The sequence below is a fragment of the Capsicum annuum genome, chromosome 2 (genome assembly GCF_002878395.1).
Source record: "Capsicum annuum cultivar UCD-10X-F1 chromosome 2, UCD10Xv1.1, whole genome shotgun sequence".
Lineage (NCBI taxonomy): Eukaryota > Viridiplantae > Streptophyta > Magnoliopsida > Solanales > Solanaceae > Capsicum > Capsicum annuum.
This window is the reverse complement of record NC_061112.1, coordinates 151,688,014-151,714,527: the sequence shown is the minus strand read 5'-3', so window position 1 is coordinate 151,714,527 and position 26,514 is coordinate 151,688,014. Positions and strand designations below refer to the sequence as shown.

General features: G+C 31.8%; 2 protein-coding genes and 1 long non-coding RNA gene across 5 annotated transcripts; 2 read left to right on the top strand and 1 right to left on the bottom strand.

Moving 5' to 3' along the window:
• Window positions 1-1,807: 1,807 nt before the first annotated feature.
• On the bottom strand, window positions 1,808-7,046 carry LOC107861474. Its single transcript, XR_001671818.2, has 3 exons — window positions 6,669-7,046; window positions 1,981-2,135; window positions 1,808-1,895 (listed from the first exon to the last, which is right to left on the bottom strand). It is a non-coding gene; the product is annotated as an uncharacterized LOC107861474 (long non-coding RNA).
• Window positions 7,047-7,367: 321 nt separating this feature from the next.
• On the top strand, window positions 7,368-10,664 carry LOC107860621 (WAT1-related protein At5g40240). Of its 3 annotated transcripts, none has more exons than XM_016706037.2 (7): window positions 7,368-7,809; window positions 7,904-7,966; window positions 8,066-8,182; window positions 8,815-9,052; window positions 9,481-9,639; window positions 9,737-9,888; window positions 10,229-10,459. In XM_016706037.2, exons 1-7 carry the CDS (start codon window positions 7,613-7,615, stop codon window positions 10,242-10,244), a joined length of 942 nt encoding a protein of 313 aa, XP_016561523.1. In that variant the 5' UTR covers window positions 7,368-7,612; the 3' UTR covers window positions 10,245-10,459. The 3 variants fall into 3 exon arrangements, with proteins under 3 accessions (XP_016561523.1, XP_016561522.1, XP_016561524.1); XM_016706036.2 differs by having other exon boundaries at window positions 7,384-7,809; window positions 10,276-10,664; XM_016706038.1 differs by lacking the exon at window positions 7,368-7,809 and having other exon boundaries at window positions 8,082-8,182; window positions 10,276-10,664.
• Window positions 10,665-21,632: 10,968 nt separating this feature from the next.
• On the top strand, window positions 21,633-26,193 carry LOC107860620 (WAT1-related protein At3g28050). The gene is made up of 7 exons (XM_016706035.2): window positions 21,633-22,335; window positions 22,547-22,612; window positions 23,666-23,779; window positions 24,458-24,707; window positions 24,933-25,091; window positions 25,416-25,567; window positions 25,674-26,193. The coding sequence occupies exons 1-7, from the start codon at window positions 22,133-22,135 to the stop codon at window positions 25,834-25,836; spliced, it is 1,107 nt and encodes a 368-aa protein (XP_016561521.1). The 5' UTR covers window positions 21,633-22,132; the 3' UTR covers window positions 25,837-26,193.
• The last annotated feature ends 321 nt before the right edge of the window (window positions 26,194-26,514 follow it).

Below are 26,514 nucleotides of genomic sequence, written 5' to 3'. Positions count from 1 at the left end.
TCACAAAATTAAGTTTAGGCTTTGCCCATTTTCAAGAGATGTCCTCAAAATTGGAATATGGAATCCATATATCCTCTCCTAGGCTTACTGAGTTTATCAGCTTGGGCCTTGGGATTCTGAATAACTATTTACTATGGCTTCTGTATACTTATTCAATTAACACTTAAATAGTACTTCAATTCGCTAATATGATCGATCCCAGATTAATCCAACAAAAAAGAAGCGTTCAATAGTTGATATTCTTCTAATCTCGCCATAAGCTCTCATTTTTTAGGTTAAATATGCCTGCCGACGGCCAGCCATCTCCGGTGGCTGGTCTACATCTTTCTCCTTCTGATTTTCCACCATTGCCATCTAATCCCAGTTGTTATATTGACTCTAATAGATTGAACCCTAGTTTGCAAAAAAAAAAAGAAGTCTTTTGTAGATTCCCTTAACCAAATGGATCAACACACTTATGAAAGCCTCCGTAAAGACATTACTATGGTTGGAGATATCCCTCAGATCAAATGAACAGAGGAAGAAGTCAATAGAATGAACTAAATTCAAGATCTTCAATTTGCAGTCATTGGTAAATTTACGTATGAATGGAGTGATTTAGATGAATTAACGAGGATTATTCCTCAGCAATGTGATATTAAGGGAGGATATCAGATTGGATTGTTTCGGTGTAAGCATATTCTTATTCGCCTAATAAAGTAGGAAGACTTTATTAATCTAGTTTCTAAGGGAGCATATTACATCAATTGCAAAGATGGATATTCTTACCTAATGTGCACATTGATATATGATACTAGATTCAAGGTTATTGAGGAAACATCGATGGCATGGCATGGATTTCGTTTCCTAATCTTTTGCCCACCTTCTTTGTGAAATAATGTTTATTCTCTTTAGCTGCAATTGTGGGCAAACCGTTACAACTAGATAAGGATACAATTAATAAGTCTAGACCTAGTTGTGCTCGTGTGAAGGTGCTAGTTGATCTTAAAAAAGATTTTCCTAAGGCAATACAGATGAATATTGAGAATGAATCTACTGGGGAAGTAAGAGTTAGCATGGTTTCTATCAAATATGATTATATCCCCAAATATTATTGGGAATGCAAGATGCAGGGCACAACATGGAAGAGTGTCGAGTAAGCAAGGTATCAAAGCATAAGGAAGAAAGTAAAGTTCATAGTGGTGAAAAAAAGGTCCCAGGAACCTAGTCCTCCTTATATCTCACAAGTGTATAAATTTCAAAAAGGAAAAGCTAGAATTCTCTCTAGTGGTAGAGTGGTTGGAGACCCTGGTCAATGGAATGTGGTAAATGATAAAAGGCATATTAATGATCAAACCACCCTAGCAATTAAGAGTAAGTTTGATGCCCTCGCTCGAGAGAAGGATGATAATGCAGAGAGACCACATACAACAGCTGATAATTGCAAGAATGATAATTTAAATACTACTAGTATATCTCCAAAAATAGGGTCTGGAGGGGAAATAATATCAACAAAGGAATAGGTCACGAAGTCTTTTTGATAGATTTCACAAACTGAAACATCATCTGCAGCAGCTCTTGAACAACACAAAAGGGTAGAAACATCATCAGAAGCAGATTTTGGACAACACAACAGAGTAGAAACATCATCTACAATAGCTACTGAAGCACCAATGGTTGAACAACACAAAAAGGTGAAAGATTAACAAGTGGAGGAAACAGAAGACGCGCTCATAAACACAGGGATTGCAGTAATTGCTGTTATTGAAAATGATAGAAAAGATGAGAGCAGTTTAGCAATTCAAGAGTACTCTGATATTGGCAATAATAATGATGATCAAATGGTAGAAAATAATAATGGGGCAATAGTTTTGCTACCTACTGCTGTGCAGATAGATGAGTCCCAGATGGTGATACTGCAGAAAGAGTACCCAAATAAAGTTTTGCATGACATCATATCTCATAATGTGAATGAAAAAGAACTAGTAGAGAGAGAGATACCTGAGCACTAGGTTGAGGCTCTCATGGAGGGAGAAGACACTGAAAATGCATTGCTACACATTACCAAAGATGTTGATTTATCTCCAAGGGTCATGAAAGCTGCTAGAAAAGGTAAAAAGCAAGGAGCTAGAGAAAGTGCTCAAAGTGTCACAGTCCTACCAAAAAGAAGTAGGTTAATATATAAAAGATGAAATCATTCATTTGGAATATAAGATCAGTGAAGTCACAACATGCTTTTCAGAAGGTTCAAATGCTGCATAAGTATCACAAGTTTTCTTTTATTGCTCTTATGGAATCTTTTCAAGATAGTAAATTCATCTACAAGTACAAAAGAAGATTGCGCATGCCTCTAGCTACTTCTAACTGTAATGGCAAAATATGGGTTTTTATAAACCATGATTTTGATATTATAGTTATTAGTAATACATAACAACAACTTACTTTATAGTTGAAACATCAGATCATGCAATATAGCTTTTACATCACTACTATTTATGCTAAGTGTAGTAAAGTTCAAAGATTAGATATGTGGAATGATATTTATCATATGAAAAATGAAATAGATGGTCCTTGGTTCGTGGGGTAACTTTAATGTGGTGATGAATGCAGAAGAGAAAATTGGAGGTCTTCCTGTGGTAGATGCTGATAATGAAGACTTTGAATGTTGTATCTCATCTTGTGACTTAATAAAAGTTCCTTACAAAGGGAGCCCTTTCACATGGTGAAATGGTAGAGCTGATAATGATTGTATTTTTGAGAGGTTGGAGAATTGTTATTAATCAAGAGATGCAAAGCTGGTTCAATCATACTGAAGTTGAATATTTACCAAGAACTAGGTCAGATCATGCTCCAATGTTGCTTACTTGTGAAGAAAATGATACTAGGTATAGGAAACCCTTTAGGTTTATAAAATTTTGGATCGACCATGAAGACTTTAAGAAGATTGTCAGACAAAATTGGGTTTTCAATGAGTCTGAAAATCCTTTTCTAGTTTTTAAGGAAAATATCAAGAGGGTCAAGAATGCTTTGACCAAATGGAGCAAGGACACTTATGGGGATATTTTCAAATAATTGATTATTAGAGAAGACACTGTTAGAATCAAAGAGAAGCTCTTTGAAGAAGTGCCAAATTCTATGAACAGAGTTGTGTTGCAAAAAACTCAAGCTAGATTTAAAAGATATCTTCATTTTGAGGAGATATTCTGGCAATAAAAGGCAGGGTATGATTGGTTTGAAAATGGAGATAGGAACACAAGATTTTTTCATAGCATAGTAAAGGGAAGAAGGAAGAGACTTCATCTGAAAAGAATACAAAATAGATAGGGGATCTGGTTAGAAGAGGAAGGAGAGATAACTGTTGAAGCCATTGATTTTTACCATACACAGTTCTCTCAAGAGAGAGATGCCACTGATTTTTCTTTATTGAGGCACATCCCTGATAACGAGAACCTTTTGTTATGCAAAATCCCAGAGTTAGAGGAGGTCAAGAAGGTTGTTTTTGCCTTAAATGGTGATAGTGCTAGTGGACCTGATGGTTTGACAGAAAGATTTTACCAGCGTTGTTGGGATATTGGTGGGAATGATATCCTAACAATGGTTCAGGATTTTTTTAAGGTAATTCTTTGTCTAAGTCTATTACTCATACTAATTTGGTGCTCTTACCAAAGAAAGAAAATGTACAATCTTTCTTTGATTTGAGACCTATTAGTTTGAGTAATTTCATAAATAAAATTCTTTCTAGAATTATTCATGATAGACTTGAGGTTTTGCTACCTAATGATTTCTTGTAATCAATCTGAATTTGTGAAAGGTAGAAGCATCATTGAAAATATTTTACTGACTCAAGAGATTGTTATAGATATCAGAAAGAGAGGTAAACCTACTAATGTGATACTTAAGCTTGATATGGCTAAAGCATATGACAGAGTTTCGTGGTTCTTTCTGATGAAAATTTTAAGAAAAATGGGTTTCTTTCATATTTTTGTGGATTTGATTTGGAGATTGGTAACACACAATTGGTATTCGGTATTGATTAATGGCCAAGCTCAGGGTTTCTTTCATTCAACTAGAGGTGTTAAGCAATGAGATCCTTTATCTGCTACCCTTTTTATTCTATCGGTGAGGTTCTATCTCGATCGTTGAATGCTTTATTTGAGGATGTGCAGTATGTTGGTTATGGTCTTCCTAAGCGGAGTTCACAATTAAATCATCTTGCATATGCAGATGATACTATTATTTTTGCCTTTACTGACAAATACTCTTTAAAAAAAATTGTATCAATTTTACAGGAATATGAAGTTTAGTCTAGTCAAAAAATTAATAAAGAAAAAAGTTCTTTCTTTTTACACCAGAGTGTTGCTGCAGATTTAAGAAGATTGGTAGAAGAATGCACAGGTTTTTCCCGGGGTTAGTTTCCTTTCAAATACCTTGGTTATCCTATCACTCATGCTAGGAAAAGAAAGGAGCACTATGTTGAGCTGATTAAAATGGTGAGAGACAAACTTCATGCTTGAAAATGTAACATGTTGTCATTTGGTGGTAAGGAAGTGTTAATTACTAATGTTTTACAAAGTATACCAGTTCATGTGTTAGCAGCAGTTGTTCCTCCTAATTGTGTTTTGAAAGAGCTTCATAGAATTCTTGCAAAATTCTTTTGGAGTAATAACATTTTAGGTGGGAGCAAGCACTGGGCTGCTTGGGATAAGGTTTGTTTACCTAAAATTGAAGGCGGTTTGGGTTTTAGATCTGTGGGTGATATATCTCAAGCCATGTTTGCCAAGCTTTGGTGGAAATTCAGGACCCAAAATTCATTATGGGCTAATTTCATGTGGAACAAATACTGCAAAAAACAAATTCCAACTCTTGTTCAGTGGAAAAGTGGTTCTCAAGTCTGAAAACACATGCTACAGAATAGAGAGATTGTTGAACAGAATTTGTGGTGGGAACCAAGAGGAGGTTCATCTAGTATTTGGTTTGATAATTGAACTAATCTTGGGCCATTATATGTTCAACCCACTGATGTGCTAGGTTGTCATTCTTTGACTGATATTGACATCTTCATAACAAAAAAGGGTTAGGATTTTGACCTCATGCAGGAACATTTGTCTAGTAATATTATTGAGCATGTTAAGATGAATATGGGCAATTTTAGACAGACTAGAGAAATGGACAAACCCTGGTGGACAAAGAATATTACTGGAAAGTTCTCTGTCAAGTCTGTTTGGGAAATTCTTAGAAAAAAATCTGCTCCTAATGATGATTTTAAGATGTTGTGGGTGAAAGGGTTTCCTTTCAAAACTTTCTTTTTTGGATGGAGGGTCTGGACACATAGGGTTCCTGTAACTGCTCTTATGGATACCTGGAATCCTAATATTTCTTAAATGTGTCATTTTTGCAGAATTCCCACGAGGGAGACAGTAGAGCACCTATTCTTGACAGAAGAAGTAGCTATTTTTATCTGGGATTATTCTGCTAGAGGTTCTGGTCTCTTAGGTCCTTGGGTACAGGTTAAATAGATTATGAAGAAATGGTGGGATGTTCAAAGTAATTTTAGACAGAAAATAGTCTTTCAAACACTTCCTAACATCATTCTCTGGTTTTTGTGGAAAAGAAGAAATACAATTCTTCATGGTGGTTCATATTCCAAAAATAAGGTTATGTGGGGTATTAATGATTCTATCTGTAAATTTATTAGGTTAAAGTTCAACTTATCTTTTCCTAATAATTGGCCCCAAATGGTTTCTCTTTTGGAAAATTACAGACCTAATGTTCTTTGTAAAGTTGTTAGGTGGATGACATCTCCTTTTGGATGGTTAAAATGTAATACTGATGGTGCCTCTAAAGGGAATTCAGGTCCTAGCGCTGCTGCATTTTGTTTAAGAAATCATGAAGGAGATTTTGTGGGAGCTAAAGGTTTCCAAATTGCTAATACAACAAACATAGTGGCTGAGGCTAGAGCTATTAGGGAAGGGCTCCAATACTGTTTAGATAATCAGCTCACCAATATTATCCTGGAAACTGACTCATTGGCTATGGTTAACATTATCAATAGAGATTGGGAGGTCCCTTGGACTGTTTCTATGGAGGTCAAGACTATTAATAAGATCAAAAGTGTCATATCAGTAAAAGTACAACGCTCCTTAAGGGAGGGAAATAATCTTGCTGATTTTTTTGCTAACCTAGTTTGTAGTTTTGCAGGTACCTATGAATTCAGCTCAATTCAGGAAGTCCCAAGTGCGGGAAATTTTTTTATTAATCTTGACAAGATAAACACCCCAATCATGAGAATCAGAAAAACAAATATCTCAAGCAATTTCAATTGTTAAGCACAAATCTCAAGTTCTACTGTACAATTTTCATTACTAAGTTACAAGTGAGGCTATTGGTGAATTTTTGAGTAGTTGGTTGCAAAGTCTGAAGCAATTTCTAGTGGTTGACAGTACCTGCACTTGGTGAGAGGGTTGAGGTGTTCATTGAGTACTAAACCAGGACTTAACAATACTATTCATATTCTTCACCACAGACAAGATTCTTTCAATCAGTTCCAGGGTTGCAAGTATAACCATTTTGAGGTAATAATCAATTTTAGTATCTTGAATTTATACGGTGGTATTAATTCCTGTTGGGATTCAATCCATAGAAGGAAAGGTAATGAAATTGAAAGTTATTTCGAAAGGGGTTAGATGTACCTGAGTTACACTCATAAATTGATGAGGTTCTTCAGCTTTTAATCTTGTATCCATGCATCATTAGAGAAATCATGTTAAGATAAGAGATCGAGCTTATGTGGGGTTCCAGCTATTATAAAAACGAGGATGACTTAATTTGTCATCGATTATTAGAGGTGCCGGCAACTCCGTCCAGATTTAACTAGCACAAAGTGCCTTTAATCACCAACATATTGGGGATTCGACCTTCATTACAAGGCAAACCAGTACCAACTGCTCTGTATTGGTTGAGCTGAATGAGGAACATTGAAGCTTCCAAATTTTGCCTTTTCCAATTTCTCGACAGGAAGCACCATGAAAATGGTTCGTCTGACTGTGAGGAAGATGATGGACTTTCCTAATCTAATGTTGGGACATTTTGCTATTTGTTTTGTTGTCTGATTTATTATTGATGGGTTTGGGCCAGGTCTTAATTTTGGGCCTAGCCTTTACTTGTATTGAACATTAAGTCTCTTTATTTAATAAATGGGCTGTTAGCCTGGTTTTGGATTAAAAAACAAAAAAAATAAAATATGATCGATCCCATTTAACGTATATAAGCACTTGTACTATCTGAAAAAACTGAACAATATTCAACTTGGCAACTCTACCCTACCTGCTTTGCCCTTTATAATCAAACTTCTTTTTCTATATCATTTTCTAGCGAATTTTATATATGAGGGGTCACTATAATAACTGATCTTTTTAACAAAAAAATTAAACTACAGACAGATAAAAAAGGTCCAACTTGATTTATGACATCCACAAAAAAACAAAAAACAACATTGTCAAATTTATTACAGAATCATGTGTCACATGAGTAATCTATGAAACAAAGTACTAGTTGTTTTTCCTCAGATTCTGAACCAAGATTCTTGATTTTTATGATAAGAAAAAAAAAGACACTGAAAGTGTAAAGAGGATAAATGGAGATGCAATCATGGTCAACTGATTTCTTGCCATTTTTGGCAATGGTGATTGTGGAATGCGGTGAAATGGGGATGATTACACTTGGTAAAGCTGCTATGAATGATGGACTCAACAATCTTGTTTATGTTGTTTACTATAATGCCCTTGGTACCCTTTTTCTTCTTCCTTTCTTAATCTTCCATAGGTGCAGCAGGTTTGTCAAAATTCATCAATGTGCATTTAGCTATTTCTTGAAATTAACTCAAAGTCAAAGTCTTATTTGCCTCTTCTTTTTTTTTTTTTTCCAGAAGCAATATGGCTCCTATTACCTTGTCTATATTGTGGAGATTCTTCCTTCTTGGCCTGTTGGGGTAATATATTGTAGTACTACTTCTTTTTTTTCCTTTGTTTTATTGTTATCAAATTTGGATTAGAAAAGATGAGAACTTTATTTGTAAACTCTATTGCAGAATTTGTTTCCTGCAGGCAATGGCTTTTACAGGTATTAAATACAGCTCTCCTACTCTAGCAGCTGCTTTAGGGAATTTGATGCCTGGTTTTACATTTTTGCTTGCCATCATTTTCAGGTAGTATTTCCAAATTGGGCTTAGTCAACTAATATTTTGTTTGATTTATATGCAGTGTAAAGATTGTCACATAAGTAGATTGGCTATATTGTAGCAATATAGTTACCATTTTTATTAAGTTACTAGTTGATGATTGTGAGATTTGTGTGTAATTACTTTATAAGCGATTCGGTTATGTGAATACTTTTCATATAATCACTAGCTTCTGGCTTTTGGGTCACTAGCTTGTTCTCCCCTTGAATACAGTGGCGGATCCAGAATTTGTTGGTCGTGGATGCCCATTTGCTCTTAATCTACAGTTGTACTAATCGCAAAAAAGTGCTCGCAGCTGGGTGAACCTATTTCTCTGTTAATGCTTGAGCATCAGTAATGTTGATGTAGGTCTGTCATTGCTTGAATATTTGCTGAAACGTAATATATTTGTCCACAATCGTGTGACAGAGGACAATAAAGAATTTACTGATCTCTCCTCTTTTTTGTGTCATTGACACTAGCATTAGTTTCTTTTACAGTAAAAGTGGTACTATGTTAGATCATAAGTTTCAGTTGTAACTAGTTCGTTCGCTATTTTTTCCTACTATCACTTGCATTTCCATGTTCAGAATTTATTTCATGTCTTTTGCAATTTTCAGAATGGAGAAGTTAGATATAAGAAAGGCCAGCAGTCAAGCAAAATCTGTAGGCACTGTAGTGGCAATTGTAGGGGCATCCATCATGACTCTATACAAAGGACCAAGAGTATTAGGATCAAATTTTCCTTCTGATTCATCTTATCACTCTTTAGTACTTTCACAAGAATCAAATTGGATACTCGGAGCTCTTCTGATAATCACCACCTGCATCATGTCTGCTGGATGGAACATTCTTCAGGTAATTAACATATTAGAAAGTGCTTCAAGATTGACAAAATGAACTATTTGAAGTTAAAAACCAGCCTTACAATCTCTCACAGTTAGCAGTGCATTTCATATACGTCGGACTTACTTTTGTTAATGACACTTTGTTTAAAACACATCATAGTAGAAGATGGTTCAATCATGAAGGTTTCGATGAGAAGCTCAGCTCTCGTTTATGTGTAGGGTGAACTCCTTATCAATTCATACCACGTAACATAACAAAGAATTTCGTTTGTATAGTTAGTGCCGAAATCTTCTTAATCATGGACTCTCATTGTCTTAATCAGTTTAGACACTAAACTCTGACTGTTAATTTGGTATTGCTTCATATAAACATAAATATGTGTATATCTGACAATTAGGACATCAATTATATACTCAATTCTGGTTGAATTTAATCAGACAGATACAGTGAAGAAGTACCCTGAACATATGACAATAGTGTTCTTTACTTGCTTGTTTGGGAGTATTCAAATTGCAACTTTAACTCTGGCATTAGAAAGCAATCCAAAGGCATGGATGGTGAAGCCTGGGATTGAGATAATAGCCATTGTTTTTTCAGTAAGAAATTTGATCCTTTTTCATTTTCTATTCTCTTCTTCTTGTTCTTTTCTAATATATTATGTATATGTGACTCATCTGTTATATTAAACACTAGGGAGTTTCAGGAAATGTCTTTCGTTACAACGTTTTGACATGGTGCTTGGATAAGAAAGGTCCTCTTTACGTAGCCATGTACAAGCCTTTGGGAATGGTCATAGCAGCAATTATGGGGATCATTTTCCTTGGAGATTCACTCCATTTAGGAAGGTATATATTTGGCCATCTTTCTGTTTACATGAATGATCAATTAGCTTTGGGTTTTTTCAGAGTAGATTAATGTATCTATATAGTAAGTGTTTGTTCCTAAGAATTAACCTTTGAACCCATGTATGCCTCTTTTTTTCCCTGTGTAACACCCTCCATTTGAATATACGTGAATTTATTTGACTGGACACGAAGTTTAAAAGAAAATAAGTCTTTGGAAACGTGTGATGTTAAACATGTCATAACATATTCCTTTTGATTTTGAAGTAGTTCTCTGTGCATATATATTTACTTGAAGAGTCCCTAGCCAGCGTTTTCATCAGTTAACTTCTTCTATTTTCAGTTACAAGCATTTTTGAAGTGAATTATTTGTTGCAATGTCGTGGACAGTGTTATCGGAGCAGTTGTCATATCTGCTGGATTTTATTCCGTGCTGTGGGGAAAGGCTAAAGAGATCAAGTCCATGGTTGAAGTTGAGGACATTGTTTGTGTAATTGACTCATCAAACCAAAGAAGCCCTCTTTTGCACAAGTAAATTACAACAAAAAAAACATCAAGTATTAATTGAATGCTTGACTTAAGATGAACAAGAAAAATGCTGAGTGGCCGAGGCATCTGATAAAGGAGACACAAGTTAGCCGGGGTAGACAAGTAACTAAAACAGAAACGGAATCAGGCTTTAAACTTGATACTGTCAATCTTAACGTATGTTTCTACTCAACTTCAACTTGTCAGTTTTTGAACTGTATATTTGTTTAATATTTAGCTTTTCACGTATATATCTATGCCTCGTTTTTTTGTTTTTTTTTTCTAAAAAAAAGATAGGATTCATATGTTGCATCTGCCTCTAATAGGCATTTGTGCCAAGATACATAGTGCCTCTCTAATAGTTTCTTTACATGATTCCTTCACTTGATTAAATGTTGCTTGGCAGAAATAGGCTGTCTAGAGCAATCCACCATGTGGAAGATTACAGCTTAATTAATTGCTTTGTTAGTTGTTACCATAATCTTGAGGATTATGAGTTCCATGATCTCCAGAAGTAGGACAACATGTAATGATTAACACTCCCATCTCAAATGGATTAAATCAGCATTTTTCCTGTAGAAAAGAAAAAAGAATAATACAAAAATGTATTGAAATGGCTATACAAGCAGAAACAAATCTAGGATGGGGTCAAAATGTTTTTTTCTCGATTCATTGCTTTTAACTGAAGCTTTGTTTAAATATATACTGTAGAAAGAGAGACTTATTGGCATTTGATTCGGTCAAAGGTAACGCTCCCTTTTGAAGGAACAGTATATTACTCACAACAATATTTGTGAACTATTGACTTGAGACATAGTTAAAAAACAATAAATCTATTTAGTTTTTTTGAATATAATAAACTTAGTGTCCTCAAAAATGCATAAATAATATTTAATAGAAGGTCAAACTCATCGATATCCGCTCAAACTTGTCCCAAAAATTCACTTAGACCCTTAAACTAAGGTTTGTACCTATTAGTCACCTCAATTGTTAAAACTGGTACCTATCAGACACAAAACACTGATAGTAAAATAAATAATATTTTATTTTATTTTATTAAAAAAATTATATTTAAATTATTTTATTGATATAACTTTTAATTATTCTAATAATTTAATTTAAAAAAAAAGAAGCTCCCAACCCAAGTCATTGTCTTCTTCACCACCCCCCACCCCCACCATCTTCGACCCCCCACCCTTCCCGTACCCCCTCCTCATCGTCTTCAACCCTCCACCCTCCCCGTACCCCCCTCTTCATCGACTTCAACCCCCCTTTGGTAGCATTAATTGGAGAAGAAGATGGAATTATATTATCCACTAAATCAATTGAAAATGGAGAAGAAGATTAACAAAGAATCAATCTATTTTATCCCATTGTTGACAATTAACAGAGAGAATATCAATTACATAAATTTTTTTTTGCATTTGTTTCTCAGAAATTTAGAGCCCAATAATTTGAAGAAAAGCTTCAAACCAAAATTCACCAAAGAATAGAGAAACTCCATTGAAGACAAAATTAAAGAATAGAGAAACTCCATTAATCGCAAAATGAGTAATCATTCTCCACCATTGTCAACAATATCAAAGATGTGAAAAAAAATTTCTCCACCATTGTTAACAACATTAAAGATATGAAAAAAAATTCTTCACCATTATTAACAACATCAAAGATGTGGAAAAAAAAATCTTTTTTTTTTTATAAAAACAGTGTGTGTGTGTGTGAAGACGACGGGGGAGGGGTGTGTGTGTGAAGACGACGGGGGAGGGGGAGGGGGGTTTGTGAAGAAGACAACTACGTGGTTGGGGGTGATTTTTTCCCTTTTATTAAATTAAAAAATTATTAGTATTAAATAGGAAAGGGGCAAAATCAGATATTAAAAAAAATATAACGTGTTTTTTTTTTTCTAATTGATATTTTTTCTACGTCGTCGCGTGTGTATTACACACACTTGAGCCGTTAGCTGATTGGGAAAAAAATGCTCAATTAGAAAAAATTCGGGGGATTTGGGGGTCTGATAGGTACAAACCTTAGTTTAAGGGCCTAAGGAAATTTTAGGGACAAGTTGAGGTCCTATCGATGGGTTTGACCTTAATAGAAAGAATAAAATGGATAAAAATATCCATAGATTTTCCAAATCGAACAAATGTTATATGATTGACATATATTATTTACATATAAATATTATATGATTGACATATATTATTCGCATATAAATATTATATGATTGACAAACATTCGTTTACGTATTGTTTACATTACATACAACATTTTTCCTGTAGAAAAGAAAAGAGAATAATATAAAAATGTATTGAAATGGTTATACATAGGGGTGTACAAACCGAACCGTTAAGTCAAACCGAACCGATGAATCAAACCAAACCGAGGAAAAAATTGACTTATGGTTTGGTTTGATTGGTTTGGTGTTGGCAAAAAAAACTGATCATTCTTGGTTTGGTTTGGTATTAGAAAAAATAAAATCAAACCGAACCGACGTAATACATATATAATTTTAATTTTTTATACGTAAAAAAATATTACTTATAATCTACTTTCTAATTACTTTTATTATTTTTTTATATTCAGAAAATAGATATATATATTCTTGGGCCTTTAATTATAGTACTTTTCCATTAATAACAAATTAATACAAAGCCTAATATCTATATCTATATCTATAATCTATCTATATCTATATTTATAATATATTAAAAGTGTGAAGGGCATTAGAATTGTTGTTTGAACTTTTTGCCCTTCATTAAAAGTTTCTCTTTAGACAAAATTATCTTTTCACTATTTTTTTTCTCATTTAAAAAAGTTAATAATTAATTAATATATATTTATGGTAAAACCTTTTCTTATTAGAAGTCGTTAGAATTAATGACAATTAATACCTTTTCATTAGTTTAAGAATTATAAAACAACTAAATTTGATTTAATAAGATTTGAAAAATCTAGAAACAAATATAAAAACCTTAGAATAAGAAAATTTTAATAATTATTAAATTTTAAAAAGTTTTAAATACGTAATAAGAAACGTCTTTTTATTATTTTATCAAATGATTATTTAACTATTTTTACTAAAAAAATATGTCCCACCTCAAAAAGAAAAAAAAATAAGTAGTGTCAGATTGTAGTTAGCATACAACTTAATTTATTTCTTTTAAGTATGATTTTTGATTTAATTAGGAGTCCTTAATTTTCTTTTCTTTTAAGTTTCGTTTGTCTTGATTTTCTAGAATAATTAGTTTTTTATGAAAAAAGTTTCTCAAATTAGATTAAATTTCTTCCATGTTTCATCAACTCTTTCTTAAAAGGAAAAAAATTATACATCTATATATTGAGCATTCCTTTTTTTCCAATAAATTATAGAATAACATTCACAATTTAATTGTTAAAGAGTATGTTTAAGAGAAGATTAGTTTTATGTTCTTTAATATTAGTTTTTAATTTGTAGGTCAACAATATTAAATATTATGCATCTTTTATTAACGTTTTTTTATTGTATGATTTATTATAATTTCAATTGTTGACTTTCGCATGATGTGCAGGTAAAGAAAAATTATGTAAGTGTATGGTTGAGACTTCGTGCGGATTACGAGAGGATTTAAAGGTGTGTTTTTTTAAAAAAGAATTATTTCTCATTCATATCAGTACAATTTATGTTGTTAAGGCGTTGATTAGAAGTGCACGTTCTGCTCTTTGATTCGATTTTATCAAATTTCAATTCAATTCTTTGATTTACAATTTTAAAAAGTAGACATCGAACACCGAATCGAACTATTTCAGTTTGGTTCATTTTCTTTCAACTTCGTTTTTATTTGATTCGGTATTCAGTTTGTCCTTCGTTAAAAGTGTCTGCTTTAGACAAAATTATTTCTTCAATATTTAAGAATTGAAAAGTTATCAAATATTTTAATAAAATATATGTTATGTTTGCGCTATTTTATTAAAGTGTGAAGGATCTTTGAGAAGTGGTTTAAATTTCTTGCTCTTCATTAAAAAAATTTGCAATAGACAAAATCATCTAATTTTAAATAATTAAATGTTACACGTGCGGCCTCGGGAGTGTTGTGTGATAAGAAGGTGCCGCCCAAACTTAAAGGCAAATTCTACAGAGTGGCGGTCCGTCCGGTCATGCTGTATGAAGCAGAGTGTTGGCCAGTCAAGAACTTCCATATTCAAAAACTGAAGGTGGCGGAAATGCGGATGTTGCATTGGATGTGTGGGCTTACTTGGAGTGATAGAGTTAGGAATGAGACTGTCCGAGAAAAGGTTGATGTAGCTTCGGTGGAGGACAAGATACGGGTAGTTTGGTTGAGATGGTTCGGCCATGTGATGAGGAGGGGCAAGGATGCCCCAGTTCGTAGATGTGAGAGGTTAGTTTTGGATGGTTTCAGGTGGGATATGGATAGGTCGAAGAAATATTGGAGAGAGGTGATTAGACATGACATGGAGCAGTTACAACTTACTGAGGACATGACCCTAGATAGGAAGATTTGGAGGACGCGAATTAGGATAGAAGACTAGTGCATGCGGGAGGGTCGCAGTTAGTAATTAGGGGAGCGTCGGGGTGGGGGGCCTTTGGTTCGTTAGCGTAGGGTATTACTTTATGGGTGTCTTATTTCTGTTGTTCCATCTTGTTTCATGTTTTTATTATAAATTTATTTATTACTCATTTTCTTGAGCGGAGGGTCTATTGGAAACAACCTTGCTACTTCTCCGGAGGTAGTGGTATGGACTGCGTACAGCTTACCCTCCTCAGACCCCAGTGTGTGGGAATACACTGGGTTTGTTAGTGTTGTTGTTGAAATGTTACACGTGCGAGACACATGGGGTTTAACTAGTTAATATAAAAACCTAAAACTCTTTAATTGCTTCACTTTTTACATTTTACTTTCCAAGTTTTCAGAGAGTTCTCATTATTTTCTCATCTTACGTTTCTCATTCGTCAAGTTGTGATTTAGGTTTGTTTCTTTTTTTTTAATGAAATGAAGTTATAAATAATTAATGCTTTTGGAGTTAAGTTTTTAATAAGTTATTTCCAATTTTTCATTTGTGTGCTCACATTTTATGTGAAGAAAACTTTCAGACAAGCTACTGTGACTAGTGACTTAGAAATTGAACTACTTAGGTATCCACATAATATTACTTTGAGAGATAGTAGTTTAGACGTCTTAGTAATTTGCTAACTTAATTTTTATTGGAACTACTCTATGGCCATTTTTTTTTAAAATCCTTTTAGTGAAAACATTTAATTTTTTTCTTCAATCACATTATAATTATAAAAAAATTGAGAAAATAAAAAAATTGAAAAAACCCGACTAAAACCAAAATAAAAAAAATAATTGTATATTAGTTTGATTTGGTTTATAAATTTAGAAAATCGACATTATTAATTTGGTTATATTTTAATAAAAAATCGAACCAACCCAACTTATATACACCCCTAGTTATACAAGCAGAAACAAATCTAGGATGGGGTCAAAATGTTTTTTCTCGATTCATTGCTTTTAGCTGAAGCTATGTATAAATATAAGTATTTCTATATAATAGAAGCATTAGTTTCGACCAATGCTTCATCAATTAATATACTACCCTTAATTATTTCGTGATTTACTATATTATCCCTAATTAATTATTATAATTCATTTATATATTAAAATTAATAATATTTTTTTACTAGATTACCCTAATTAATTACTATAAGTCATTTATATATTAGGATTAATAATATTTAATTTAAAAATAGATATTTATGACGTTAGTTTCAGCTACTTTAACCGTGATTTTACTATATCATCTCTGATTAATTATTAAAAGTTATTTATGTATTAAAAAATTAATAATATTTAATTAAAAAAATCAGCTGCTTCGGCATTTACGATATTACCCTAATTGCTCCGTGATTTACTATATTACCCCTAATTAATTATTATAAGTCATTTATATATTAGAATTAATATTATTTAATTAAAAATAGATATTTATGATGAAAAATAGATATTTATGATGTTTGTTTTAGCTGCTTTAACCGTGATTTTACTATATCATCCCTAATTAATTATTATAAGTCATTTATGTATTAAAAAATTAATAATATTTAAATAAAAAATAGATGACATGTCTGTCTATGGTTTAGACCAGTGCTTCCTCTATATTACCCTTAATTGCTCTGTGATTTACTATATTACCCCTAATTAATTATTATAAGTCATTCATATATTAGAATTAATAATATTTGTATTATATTACACCTAATTAATTATTATAGGTCATTCATATATTAGAATTAATAATATTTAATTAAAAAAATAGATATTCATGACTTTTTTTCAGCTGCTTTAACCGTGATTTTACTATATCATCCTTAATTAATTATTATAAGTCATTTATGTATTAAAAATTAATAATATTTAATCAAAAAAATGAATGACATGTTTGCCTATATTACCCTTAATTGCTCCGCGATTTATTATATCATCCCTAATTAATTATTATAAGTCATTTATATATTAGAATTAATAATATGTTTTACTATATTACCCTTAATTAATTATTATAAGTCATTTATATATTAGAATTAATATTATATAACTAAAAAAATAGATATTTATAGCGTTTGTTTCAGCTGCTTTAGCCGTAATTTTACTATATCACCCCTAATTAATTATTATAAGTCATTTATATATTAAAAATTAATAATATTTAATTGAAAAAATCAGCTGCTTCGTTATTTACTATATTACCCTAATTGCTCAGTGACTTATTATATTACCTCTAATTAATTATTATAAGTCATTTATATATTAGAATTAATAATATATTTTTATTATATTACCCCTAATTAATTATTATAAGTGATTTATATATTAGAATTGATAATATTTAATTAAAAAATATATATTTATGACATTTGTTTCAGCTGCTTTAACCGTGATTTTACTGTATCATCCCTAATTAATTATTATAAGTTATTTATATATTAAGAGATTAATAATGTTTAATTAAAAAAATAGATGACATGTCTGCCTATATTATTCCTAATTGCTCCGTGATTTACTATATTACCCTAAATTAATTATTATAAGTCTTTTATATATTAGAATTAATTTTTTTTCTATATTACCGCTAATTAATTATTATAAGTCTTATATATTAGAATTAATAATATTTAATTAAAAAATAGATATTTTAAGACGTTTGTTTTAGCTGCTTTGACCGTGATTTTACTATATCATCCCTAATTAATCATTATAAGTATTTTATGTATTAAAAATTAATAATATTTAATTAAAAAAATAGATGACAGGTCTGCTGCAGCTGATTCAACCATAATTTTGCTAAATATCGCTTATAATTAATTATTATAAGTCATCTAAGTGTTAAAAATTTAATCTTATTTAAAAAAATAAAATAAATATAAAATGATAAATTAACTCTTGATATATCAAATTAAGTTGACCTCTTTTAACTGTAATTTTACTGTATCACCCCTAATTAATTATTATAAGTCATTTATATATTAAAAAATTCATAATATTAAATTAAAACATTGATTTCGGCATGGCTGCTTCAAGAGTTGCGCCGTGATTTTACTATATCACACCTAATTAATTATTATAAGTTATTTATGTATTAGAAAATTAATAGTATTTTAATTAAAACAAGAAAAATATGCGTTTATGACATGTTTGTTGCAGCTGTTTCAACCATAATCATCTTTGGGAAGATGATCCAAGATTTTGTTGTTAATTGAAGTATCTTTTTTTTCAGTTTTTATATGAAATAATCCTATAAATATTAGTTCTACATCTTTTCTATATTTTGTAACAGGTCTCAATCTTATCATCAAATAATTAAAATAACTCGACTATACGACACATCACACTTTTTTAGAATGTGGAAAAAAACTATCTTTTAAAACTTCACTCCTTAGCGAGTACCGCCAAATAATTCTTATTTAAAAAATTATCATTTTAATTTAATGTATATTTATATTTGTATCTCATCAATATCAAATATTCGTAATAAAAAATATCTATAGTATTAGACCCGTGCTGACACGGGTCATGCGCCTCTAGTATTATAGAAAGAGAGACTTTTTGAGTTCCATTTTTGGAACTTATTGGCATTTATTCGGTCAAAGGTAACGCTCCCTTTAGAAGGCATAGTATATTAGTGGCTCACACAACAATACTTCGACTATTGATTTGATGCATAGTTAAAAAATGCTAATAAATAATACTTAGAAGTAATTTTGCTGTATTATTTTTTTAAATATAATAAACTTATTTTCTTGAAAAATGTATAAATAGCATTTAATAGTAAGGATAAAATGGATAAAAATATATATTATTTTCCAAATTGAATAAATGCTATTTAACATCTATTTTTGTACACATATTATTGGACAAAAAAAGTATTTTCTTGACATAGTAGGAACGGTTTAGGATTGAGCAAATGTTATTTAACATCTATTTTTGTACATTTATTGTTGGATAAAAAAAAGTATTTGCTTGACATAGTAGGAATAGTACTTTTTATGTTAGGTTTAATAAATAAATAAGTGGATCGTTAATGATGAAAATAGATTTTCTTTAGGAAAAAAATAAAGAGAGAGAGAGAGGAGAAAAGTGGTCAATGGAGAAGCAAAACTATGTAAAGTGAAATATACATACAGCATTCACTTTGTAAATTGTGATTACGAGCGCAAGAAGTAATTCCAATAATCTGAGGGATTCATTTTATGCAAATTGGTGTTTTTTCAAGGTTCTTAGAAGGAAAAACGAATTTTCAAATAGTAACAGGAGTTATTTTTCAAATTTTATTTTTTAAAAAAAGTGAAGTTATTTTTAAAATTTTATATTCTTTTTTTCAGAAGTTTTTCATTTTTATACCCATGAAATATGAAAAAAAATAATTATTTTCTTTCCTTCAATTTGCAGATAATTTCCTCATATTTATTTCTTATTGTATGATTGGTTCTTGAGCCTAGGCATTACTCTATTATAGAGCTTAAAAGTATCAATAATTGAAGCCCATTAATTGCCGAAACGTCATCTATCAATTAGTGTCGGCATTCACCTTCTAAAGTAGTAGCTTTTCGCTCCATATCTCGTATAAGTTGGTTATTATATTAAAAATAATTATTTTTTATTAAATTATAAATATATTATTTAAATATTTTTTATACTTTACTTATATTGAATTTTTTTTTTTCAAAATATTCACACTTATTTTTCATAAAATTATCTTTTTATTTATTAATAAAAAAATAAAACATAACCAACTTATTTGCGTTTAGTCGGTCCCAATACTACTTGAAACGTCCCTTGTTGATTTGTCGTTTATTTAGAAGGAAACCAATTATGCAGAGTGTCCGTTTGTCACCCAAAAGCACAATCTAATAGTCACTCAAAAGCAACTCTCACCGCTCGTGACGACTCAGCGTGTCCATTCATCTAATTCAAAAAATGCTTCTTCAACATAAATTAGATATTTTGAGGTAAATTGATTTCTTTTTTATAATTTGGATCTAATGAATAAATGTCATATGCAAAAGGTTTCCACACCTTTAAGATAACATTGACAAACTCTCCTTCATATCAAAGGGGAGAAAAAAGAAAAAGTGTATTCGAGTAGCTTGGTTTTAATAAAAAGAAAAATTATTTAAAATAACAACTTAAGTTTATAAACTATTAAAAATTCTTCCACTCTAAAAATATTATATATATCCCACTATTTGTTATTCATGAAAAATAAGAGATACATATTTAGACACTAAAGATATTTTTTTCAATTTCTTGTATCTCTTGTTCCTTGTTTATGTTTTTATATATATCTCTTATTTTTAAAACTTTAGTGAAATAAGAATATCAAAGATACATGTTAGTAAGTTTAAAGATACATATTGTGTACGACGGTGTTTTGTATATATGTATCTCACATTATTTTTTATTTTGATTCAATTATTTATACCAAATATACATATTTTCTAAAACAACAAATACATTTTACACTTTTTATATATTTGATTTTGTGTTTTTATGGATTTATGTATCTCTTGTTATTTCAAATCTGGGTAATTTTAGGTTTAGATACACATTTAGACATACATAATATTTTTTTTAATATCTTGTATCTCTTGTTATCTGTTTAAGTTTTATATATAACTCTTGGTTTTAAGTTTTAGTGAAATTTACATGTCACAGATACATGTTAGTAAGCTTAAAAATAAATGTTATAAATATGATAATAATATTTATTTATGGTGTTGACAGAAAATATTGTTTTACCACTAATAATAAGCAAAAATTTCTGAAGACATTTTTGCATCACTATCCAAAGACGTGCATCTCCAATATCTTAATATTATAAAGGTGAGTAAAATAAGTCAAATTAAACTAAGAAAATAACATATGATAAAGATCAGTATAGTACATTTGAAAAATATAAGATGAATGATTAATATAACATAATTGCAGATAAAAATGCAATAAAAGCATATGAGAAATTAAGATCAATAAACTAACGAAAAAAATGTTATGCAGGATGAGAAAATAAACATACATCAATGTATTATTCTTAATTAACAATTGAATTTATATATAAAAAGGGGTAAAATAGTTTCTTTCCTTCTACAATTATATGACCTTAATTAGAACTTCAATTTGACAATTAAACTACCTACTATTCTAATACTAAAATGCCATGGACCAACGACGGCAATACCACTAATATGACTCTAAACCTAAGGAGATAAATCCAAATAAAGAAAAGTAAAATAAATTGTGTAAGAAGTTTTAATCTAATATTAAAATCTAAAGCTGAATAAGCAGTAAATAATACATAATAATTTTGAAAAAATTTAAATGACAGTTTTGTCTATTGTAAGGTTTTTTAATGAAGAATAAATGGTTTAAATTACTTTTTTAATGATCTTCACACTTATATTATATTATATTATATAGATATTTGACAGATTCTCCGTCGACCGTCATATTGAAGTGGAGACGGAGAAGAAGTTTATTCGAGGATATGAAAACTCAAGAGTTTTCATGTAGCTAGATTTTAATAAAAAATTTGAATTTCAATTATGATTCTGCGATAATAAATAAATTAAGTGGGCTACAATAAATAAAGTGAAATTATTTCTTTATTCTACATTTCATTCCTTCACATCAACTTAAACATGTAGAAATCATCATCCGGCTCACTTGTCAATTGATATTTTAAGCTTAGCCAATCATAAATAGTAAGCACATTTTTAGTCATATTCAAAGAGCTCAAATTTCTTCTTGATTTAATTACAAATTGGTTTGATTGGAAAATACCTTTTGCAAGTTGAAATTACTGTCCGATTGGACATGAACGAAACTACTTTTTCATGGATTGATGGTTAAAGGAGAAATATTTGCACCCCTCTAGATAGAAAAAAGAAAATGACATCCGAACCCAAGTAATAATAAAACAAAATAAAAAGTGAGTGTATTCGTAGCTAAAAAAACAGTTGCTTTAATTCTGGTCCAGTGGTCCTTAATATATGCTCTTATATTAGTTATTATTAAACGCGCGCGCATACACACACTCCTATATAGCAGATTTTTCGGTAATGCTTATGTCCACCACGCGTAGGAATTGATATTTGGCAACAAAAAACTTGATGTGTTTGAGTTGTCAACACACAAAATCAGAGACAGAAAAAAAGTGAAGAACAAAAATGGGAAGCAATAACAGGGAGTCACTTTTTTACAAAGAAGTGCTACCATTTGCAGCTATGGTAGCTATGGAATCCATAAATGTTGGATTAAATACACTTTATAAAGCTGCAACTAACAAAGGCATGAGTAATCATGTCTTTGTTGTTTACAGTTATGGTGTTGCTGCTTTTCTCCTTCTTCCTTCTCCTTTTTTCTCCACCAGGTACTCAAGTCTTTTATGATCTTTTTGAGTTACAAAGAATTTTATTTTTCTATTGCATGTGCGTAATTTGGGTCGATTACTCGGATGATCACTCAAATAACAATTATTATTATCTGAAAAAGTCGTAATTGATTATATAAGAAATGAACTCGTGTAAATTTTCATCAAGAATCTGATGGGGGTTTGGAAAATTGGAATTATCTAATTGCAGATCAAGAATACTTCCACCTCTCAACAGCTCAATTCTTGCAAAAATCTTTCTTCTTGGAGTAATCGGGTAAAATTTGACTTTTTCTTTTCTTTTCTTGTTTTTATCACTCTTAATATGTTAATCTGCAGATACGATAAAGTCTAAAAGCTCAAACAAGTTTCGTTATTTTCGAGAAAATTAGGCTGATTGGATGTTGTTAGTGTTATTCATGAGGAAATTAATTGAATAAAATTGTTAAGTTAGTGATTAATCAATATTGAGATACTTAAATGAAATTGAGATTTAGAGTACAAGTTGATTGATGCTACTATTGTAATTCTGTTTCAGATGTGGAGATTTATTAGGGTCTGTTCTGTTTCAATTTGTTGGTGTAGTTTTGACTTGGCAAATAAGCTCATAAAGTACTTTCGAATTTTGTGTTCTTAAACTAAAATAATGTATCAAAATATTTTTTAATTTTATGATTTTAATGTGTTCTGTATTGTCATGGGTAAAGTTGAAATTAAGAAATTGTCGTGTGTAAAGTTGAAATTAAGAAAGTACCGAAAGAGGAGAATGACATTCTTTTATGTTGTCATGTATAAAGTTGAAATTAAGGATTTACCGAAAGAGGAGAATGACATTCTTTTTCAACCGATTAAAAAGGAAAAAGGGAAGTAAGCTCTATTGAAATGGAAGGAAGAATAAAGTTTAGTCCTTTCCTCTTTTCCTTATATTTCTGTATTTTATTTTTTACGTTACATACTCAAAGATGGAGAAAGGAGTGGGGCATTTGCATGAATGACCTTTTTTAAAGCCACTACTTAAATTTGCTTCGCATTATGCTAAATTTGTCCGTTAAAAAAAAAATCATCCAATTGCTTTTGAAAGCAAAATTTAGCTACAACACAACGATAGTGACAGAATATAAAGATTAACCTGAAAAAAGGCCATAAGCTGCAAATAATTCGGTGGATCAGTGGAAATACAACTCACACCAGTAGCATTTAAGACTATATGCCTTAATGATCATTCGTCGATGTTTATCCAGTTAATTGCTACAAAATAGTCTAAGAACAAACAATAATTATGTTTTCTTGCTTTTTCATAATATATTATAGTGCATAATTGGAAGTGCAGGTGTACATCACAGATAATGGGGTATACAGGCATCAACTATGCCTCTCCTACGCTTGCCTCCGCCATCAGCAATCTCGTCCCTGCCTTTACTTTCATCCTGGCTGTCATTTTCAGGTTCTCTTTTATGTTCTCATGTCCTAATTTCAGGTCATTTTCTTAATTTTCAAGTCCCCACTAAAATGAAATGATTGGTTTTTATCTCTTATTTGTGTCAAGTTGGTTGTTAAACATCTTTTGTCAGTATCCAATCAATTTTTCGCAACCGAAAGAAACAGTTGAAATAAAGAAAAAACTTGACAAAGATTTAAGATATCTTATGTTGGAGGCCATCTAATCCTGTATTTTATAACCAAAAAGTTGTAGGCCAAGGTTGCAAGTTCTTTTGGTCATTTGCACAAGTGGCCTTTCGATGCTACTATTCGAAATCTATTTCTGTTAAGTTAGGCAATTAAACTTGTCTGAGAAAAGAAAAGCTTGCCAACCTCCACTTTTAAGGGAAACGTTTAGTCAATTGACCTAACGGTGAGGCAAAATTTTAAAAATGACCTCAAGATAGGCCATATGGTACAAGTAGTCCATTTTTTTCCCCCCTGATTTACAAAAATAACACTTTGTGGATTGTATTTTTAAGTTGGCCACTTTCCAAAGTTAGACCAGTAGTCTCAAGCTCAAATGTGGCTCTCCGGTCTGAAATGAAGTCACGTAGTTGTTTTAACATGGCAAATAATTTGATCGGCTTGGTGGTCTTTGTTTTTTAGAATAAGAAATTTGATGATTGAAACTGTTGAACAGGATGGAAAAGATACAGCTGAAAAGGTCAACCACTCGGGCCAAAGTCTTGGGCACTGCGGTATCCATAGCTGGGGCATTCGTAGTGACTCTATACAAAGGCCCAAAAATCCTAGTGCCAACCACGTCCACACCCAATTTACTACCCAATTTACTGCATCAACCTCTCAGCTCATCTCAATCGAATTGGATGCTTGGTGGCCTTTTCCTCACAACTGAATATTTTTTAGTCCCCATGTGGTATATAGTTCAGGTCTGATTTATTTCTCTTCACACTCAATGCTTATAACAAGCGAATTGATGGAAAATACGTGTCGTATATACAGTTTTGTCCGTTTAACACCAATTAAACGATAATATTCTCACTAAATAAATGTTCTTCAATACAGACTTAGTCTTGGAATAAGGAGCTATTTTTTATTTTATATTTTTGTTGCAACCAAAGAAAGTAACTTTTAGTTGAGTCATTTTATGACAGACATGGATTATGAAGGAGTATCCAGCAGAAGTGACTGTAGTTTTCTTCTACAACTTGTGTGTGAGCATCCTAGCTGGTATTGTAGGATTCTTCTCCGAACCTGACTCCAACAAATGGATAATTAAACCGGATATCACAATGGCCTCCATCCTTTGCTCTGTAAGTGCACCGAGAAATAGGTTTGATTTTCCTTTTCCTTATCTTTTACATATATCAGGCGTAACTTGTAAAGTTGCTGCCATGTGACGAGGAGGTCACAGATTCAAGCAGTGGAAATAGCCTCTTGCAGAAATGCAAGGTAAGGCTGCGTACAATAGACCCTTGTGGTCCGGACCTTATCCGAAAGGCCGAACCCCGCGCATAGGGGGAGCTTCAGTGCGCCGTGCTACCCTTTATATATAGCAGGCATTGCATTGTATTCTCCAGGTTGATTTTGCCGCCTCTGTTCTTTTATGATGAAATGACGCGTGTTGCATCACACAGGGAGTTTTGGGTTCATCCCTAAACAATACAGTTCACACCTGGGCTTTGCGCGTGAAAGGACCGGTGTATGTAGCAATGTTCAAACCTTTGGCAATCGCCATTGCAGTTGCCATGGGAGTCGCTCTCCTAGGAGATACTCTTTATTTAGGAAGGTACTATTTTTGCATATTATATATTTTTTCCACCCAACCAATTCATTGTCTTTTACAAACTACGTCATCATCAATCTGATTGACTACTTTCTGCTTCGACAATCAGCATCCTCGGAGCGACAGTAATTGCCGTTGGCTTCTACACTGTAATGTGGGGTAAGGCAAAAGAGACGCCGGACTACGATGATTCTAGTGATCTCGAGTCATCTGCAGCCCAAAAGTTCCCGTTGTTACACAATTACAAAAATGAAAGCATCTCAAACAAGTAACAGTTAGTTGGAAGGAAGAATGGGATATCACACAAAAGGTTGTAGCTGCATAGCGAAGAAGGTGCTATCTTTGTATAGGAAGAAACAAAATGCTGCTCTGGGAAAAAAGAGCAGCAAGTTGTTGGCGTATATCCTTTGTTCTGTACAGCTATTTTGGAAAAAGACTTGTTTACCAAGTGACATGTTTTCATTGGCTTCAAAGTACTGAAAGTCACTAGAGGGGAAACAAAATGATCCATTTGTATAACATGAATGAACTAAAGCCTATGTTAGTACAGTAACTGAACAAAATGAAACATGTAACTAAAGGCTTGCCAGTTAATCTCAATTAAACAGGATATGGGCACCCTTTCTGTATCTGAATGGGTCTTAATGTAAATTTATGCTAAGAAAGATTGTTAAACCTCAATTAAGTCTGCAAGAGGGTCTAGATTGTACAACAGTAAAAGGCAAGGCAGTCCGGTGCAGTAAAGCTCTCACTGTGCGCATGGTCTGGAGAAGGGCCGGATCACAAGGGTGGTCTATTGACGCAGCCTCACCCTGCATTATTGCAAGAGGTTGTTTTCACGAATTGAACCCGCATGTGGAAGCAGTTACTTCTATCTGCAGAGTGCACTGGTATCCAGAATCTATTGCAGCATCTATCTGCAGAGTGCTCTAGTCAAATTAAACACTAAA

Excerpts from the sequence above, each read along its gene's own strand:
- LOC107860621 (XM_016706036.2), top strand. The coding sequence starts at position 7,613 with ATGGAGATGCAATCATGGTCAACTGATTTCTTGCCATTTTTGGCAATG. Across the intron at positions 9,640-9,736 it reads TAATAGCCATTGTTTTTTCA|GGAGTTTCAGGAAATGTCTT; the intron begins GTAAGAAATTTG and ends ATTAAACACTAG. Across the intron at positions 9,889-10,275 it reads GATTCACTCCATTTAGGAAG|TGTTATCGGAGCAGTTGTCA; the intron begins GTATATATTTGG and ends TGTCGTGGACAG.
- LOC107860620 (XM_016706035.2), top strand. The coding sequence starts at position 22,133 with ATGGGAAGCAATAACAGGGAGTCACTTTTTTACAAAGAAGTGCTACCA. Across the intron at positions 22,613-23,665 it reads TTTCTTCTTGGAGTAATCGG|GTGTACATCACAGATAATGG; the intron begins GTAAAATTTGAC and ends TTGGAAGTGCAG. Across the intron at positions 25,092-25,415 it reads TGGCCTCCATCCTTTGCTCT|GGAGTTTTGGGTTCATCCCT; the intron begins GTAAGTGCACCG and ends TGCATCACACAG.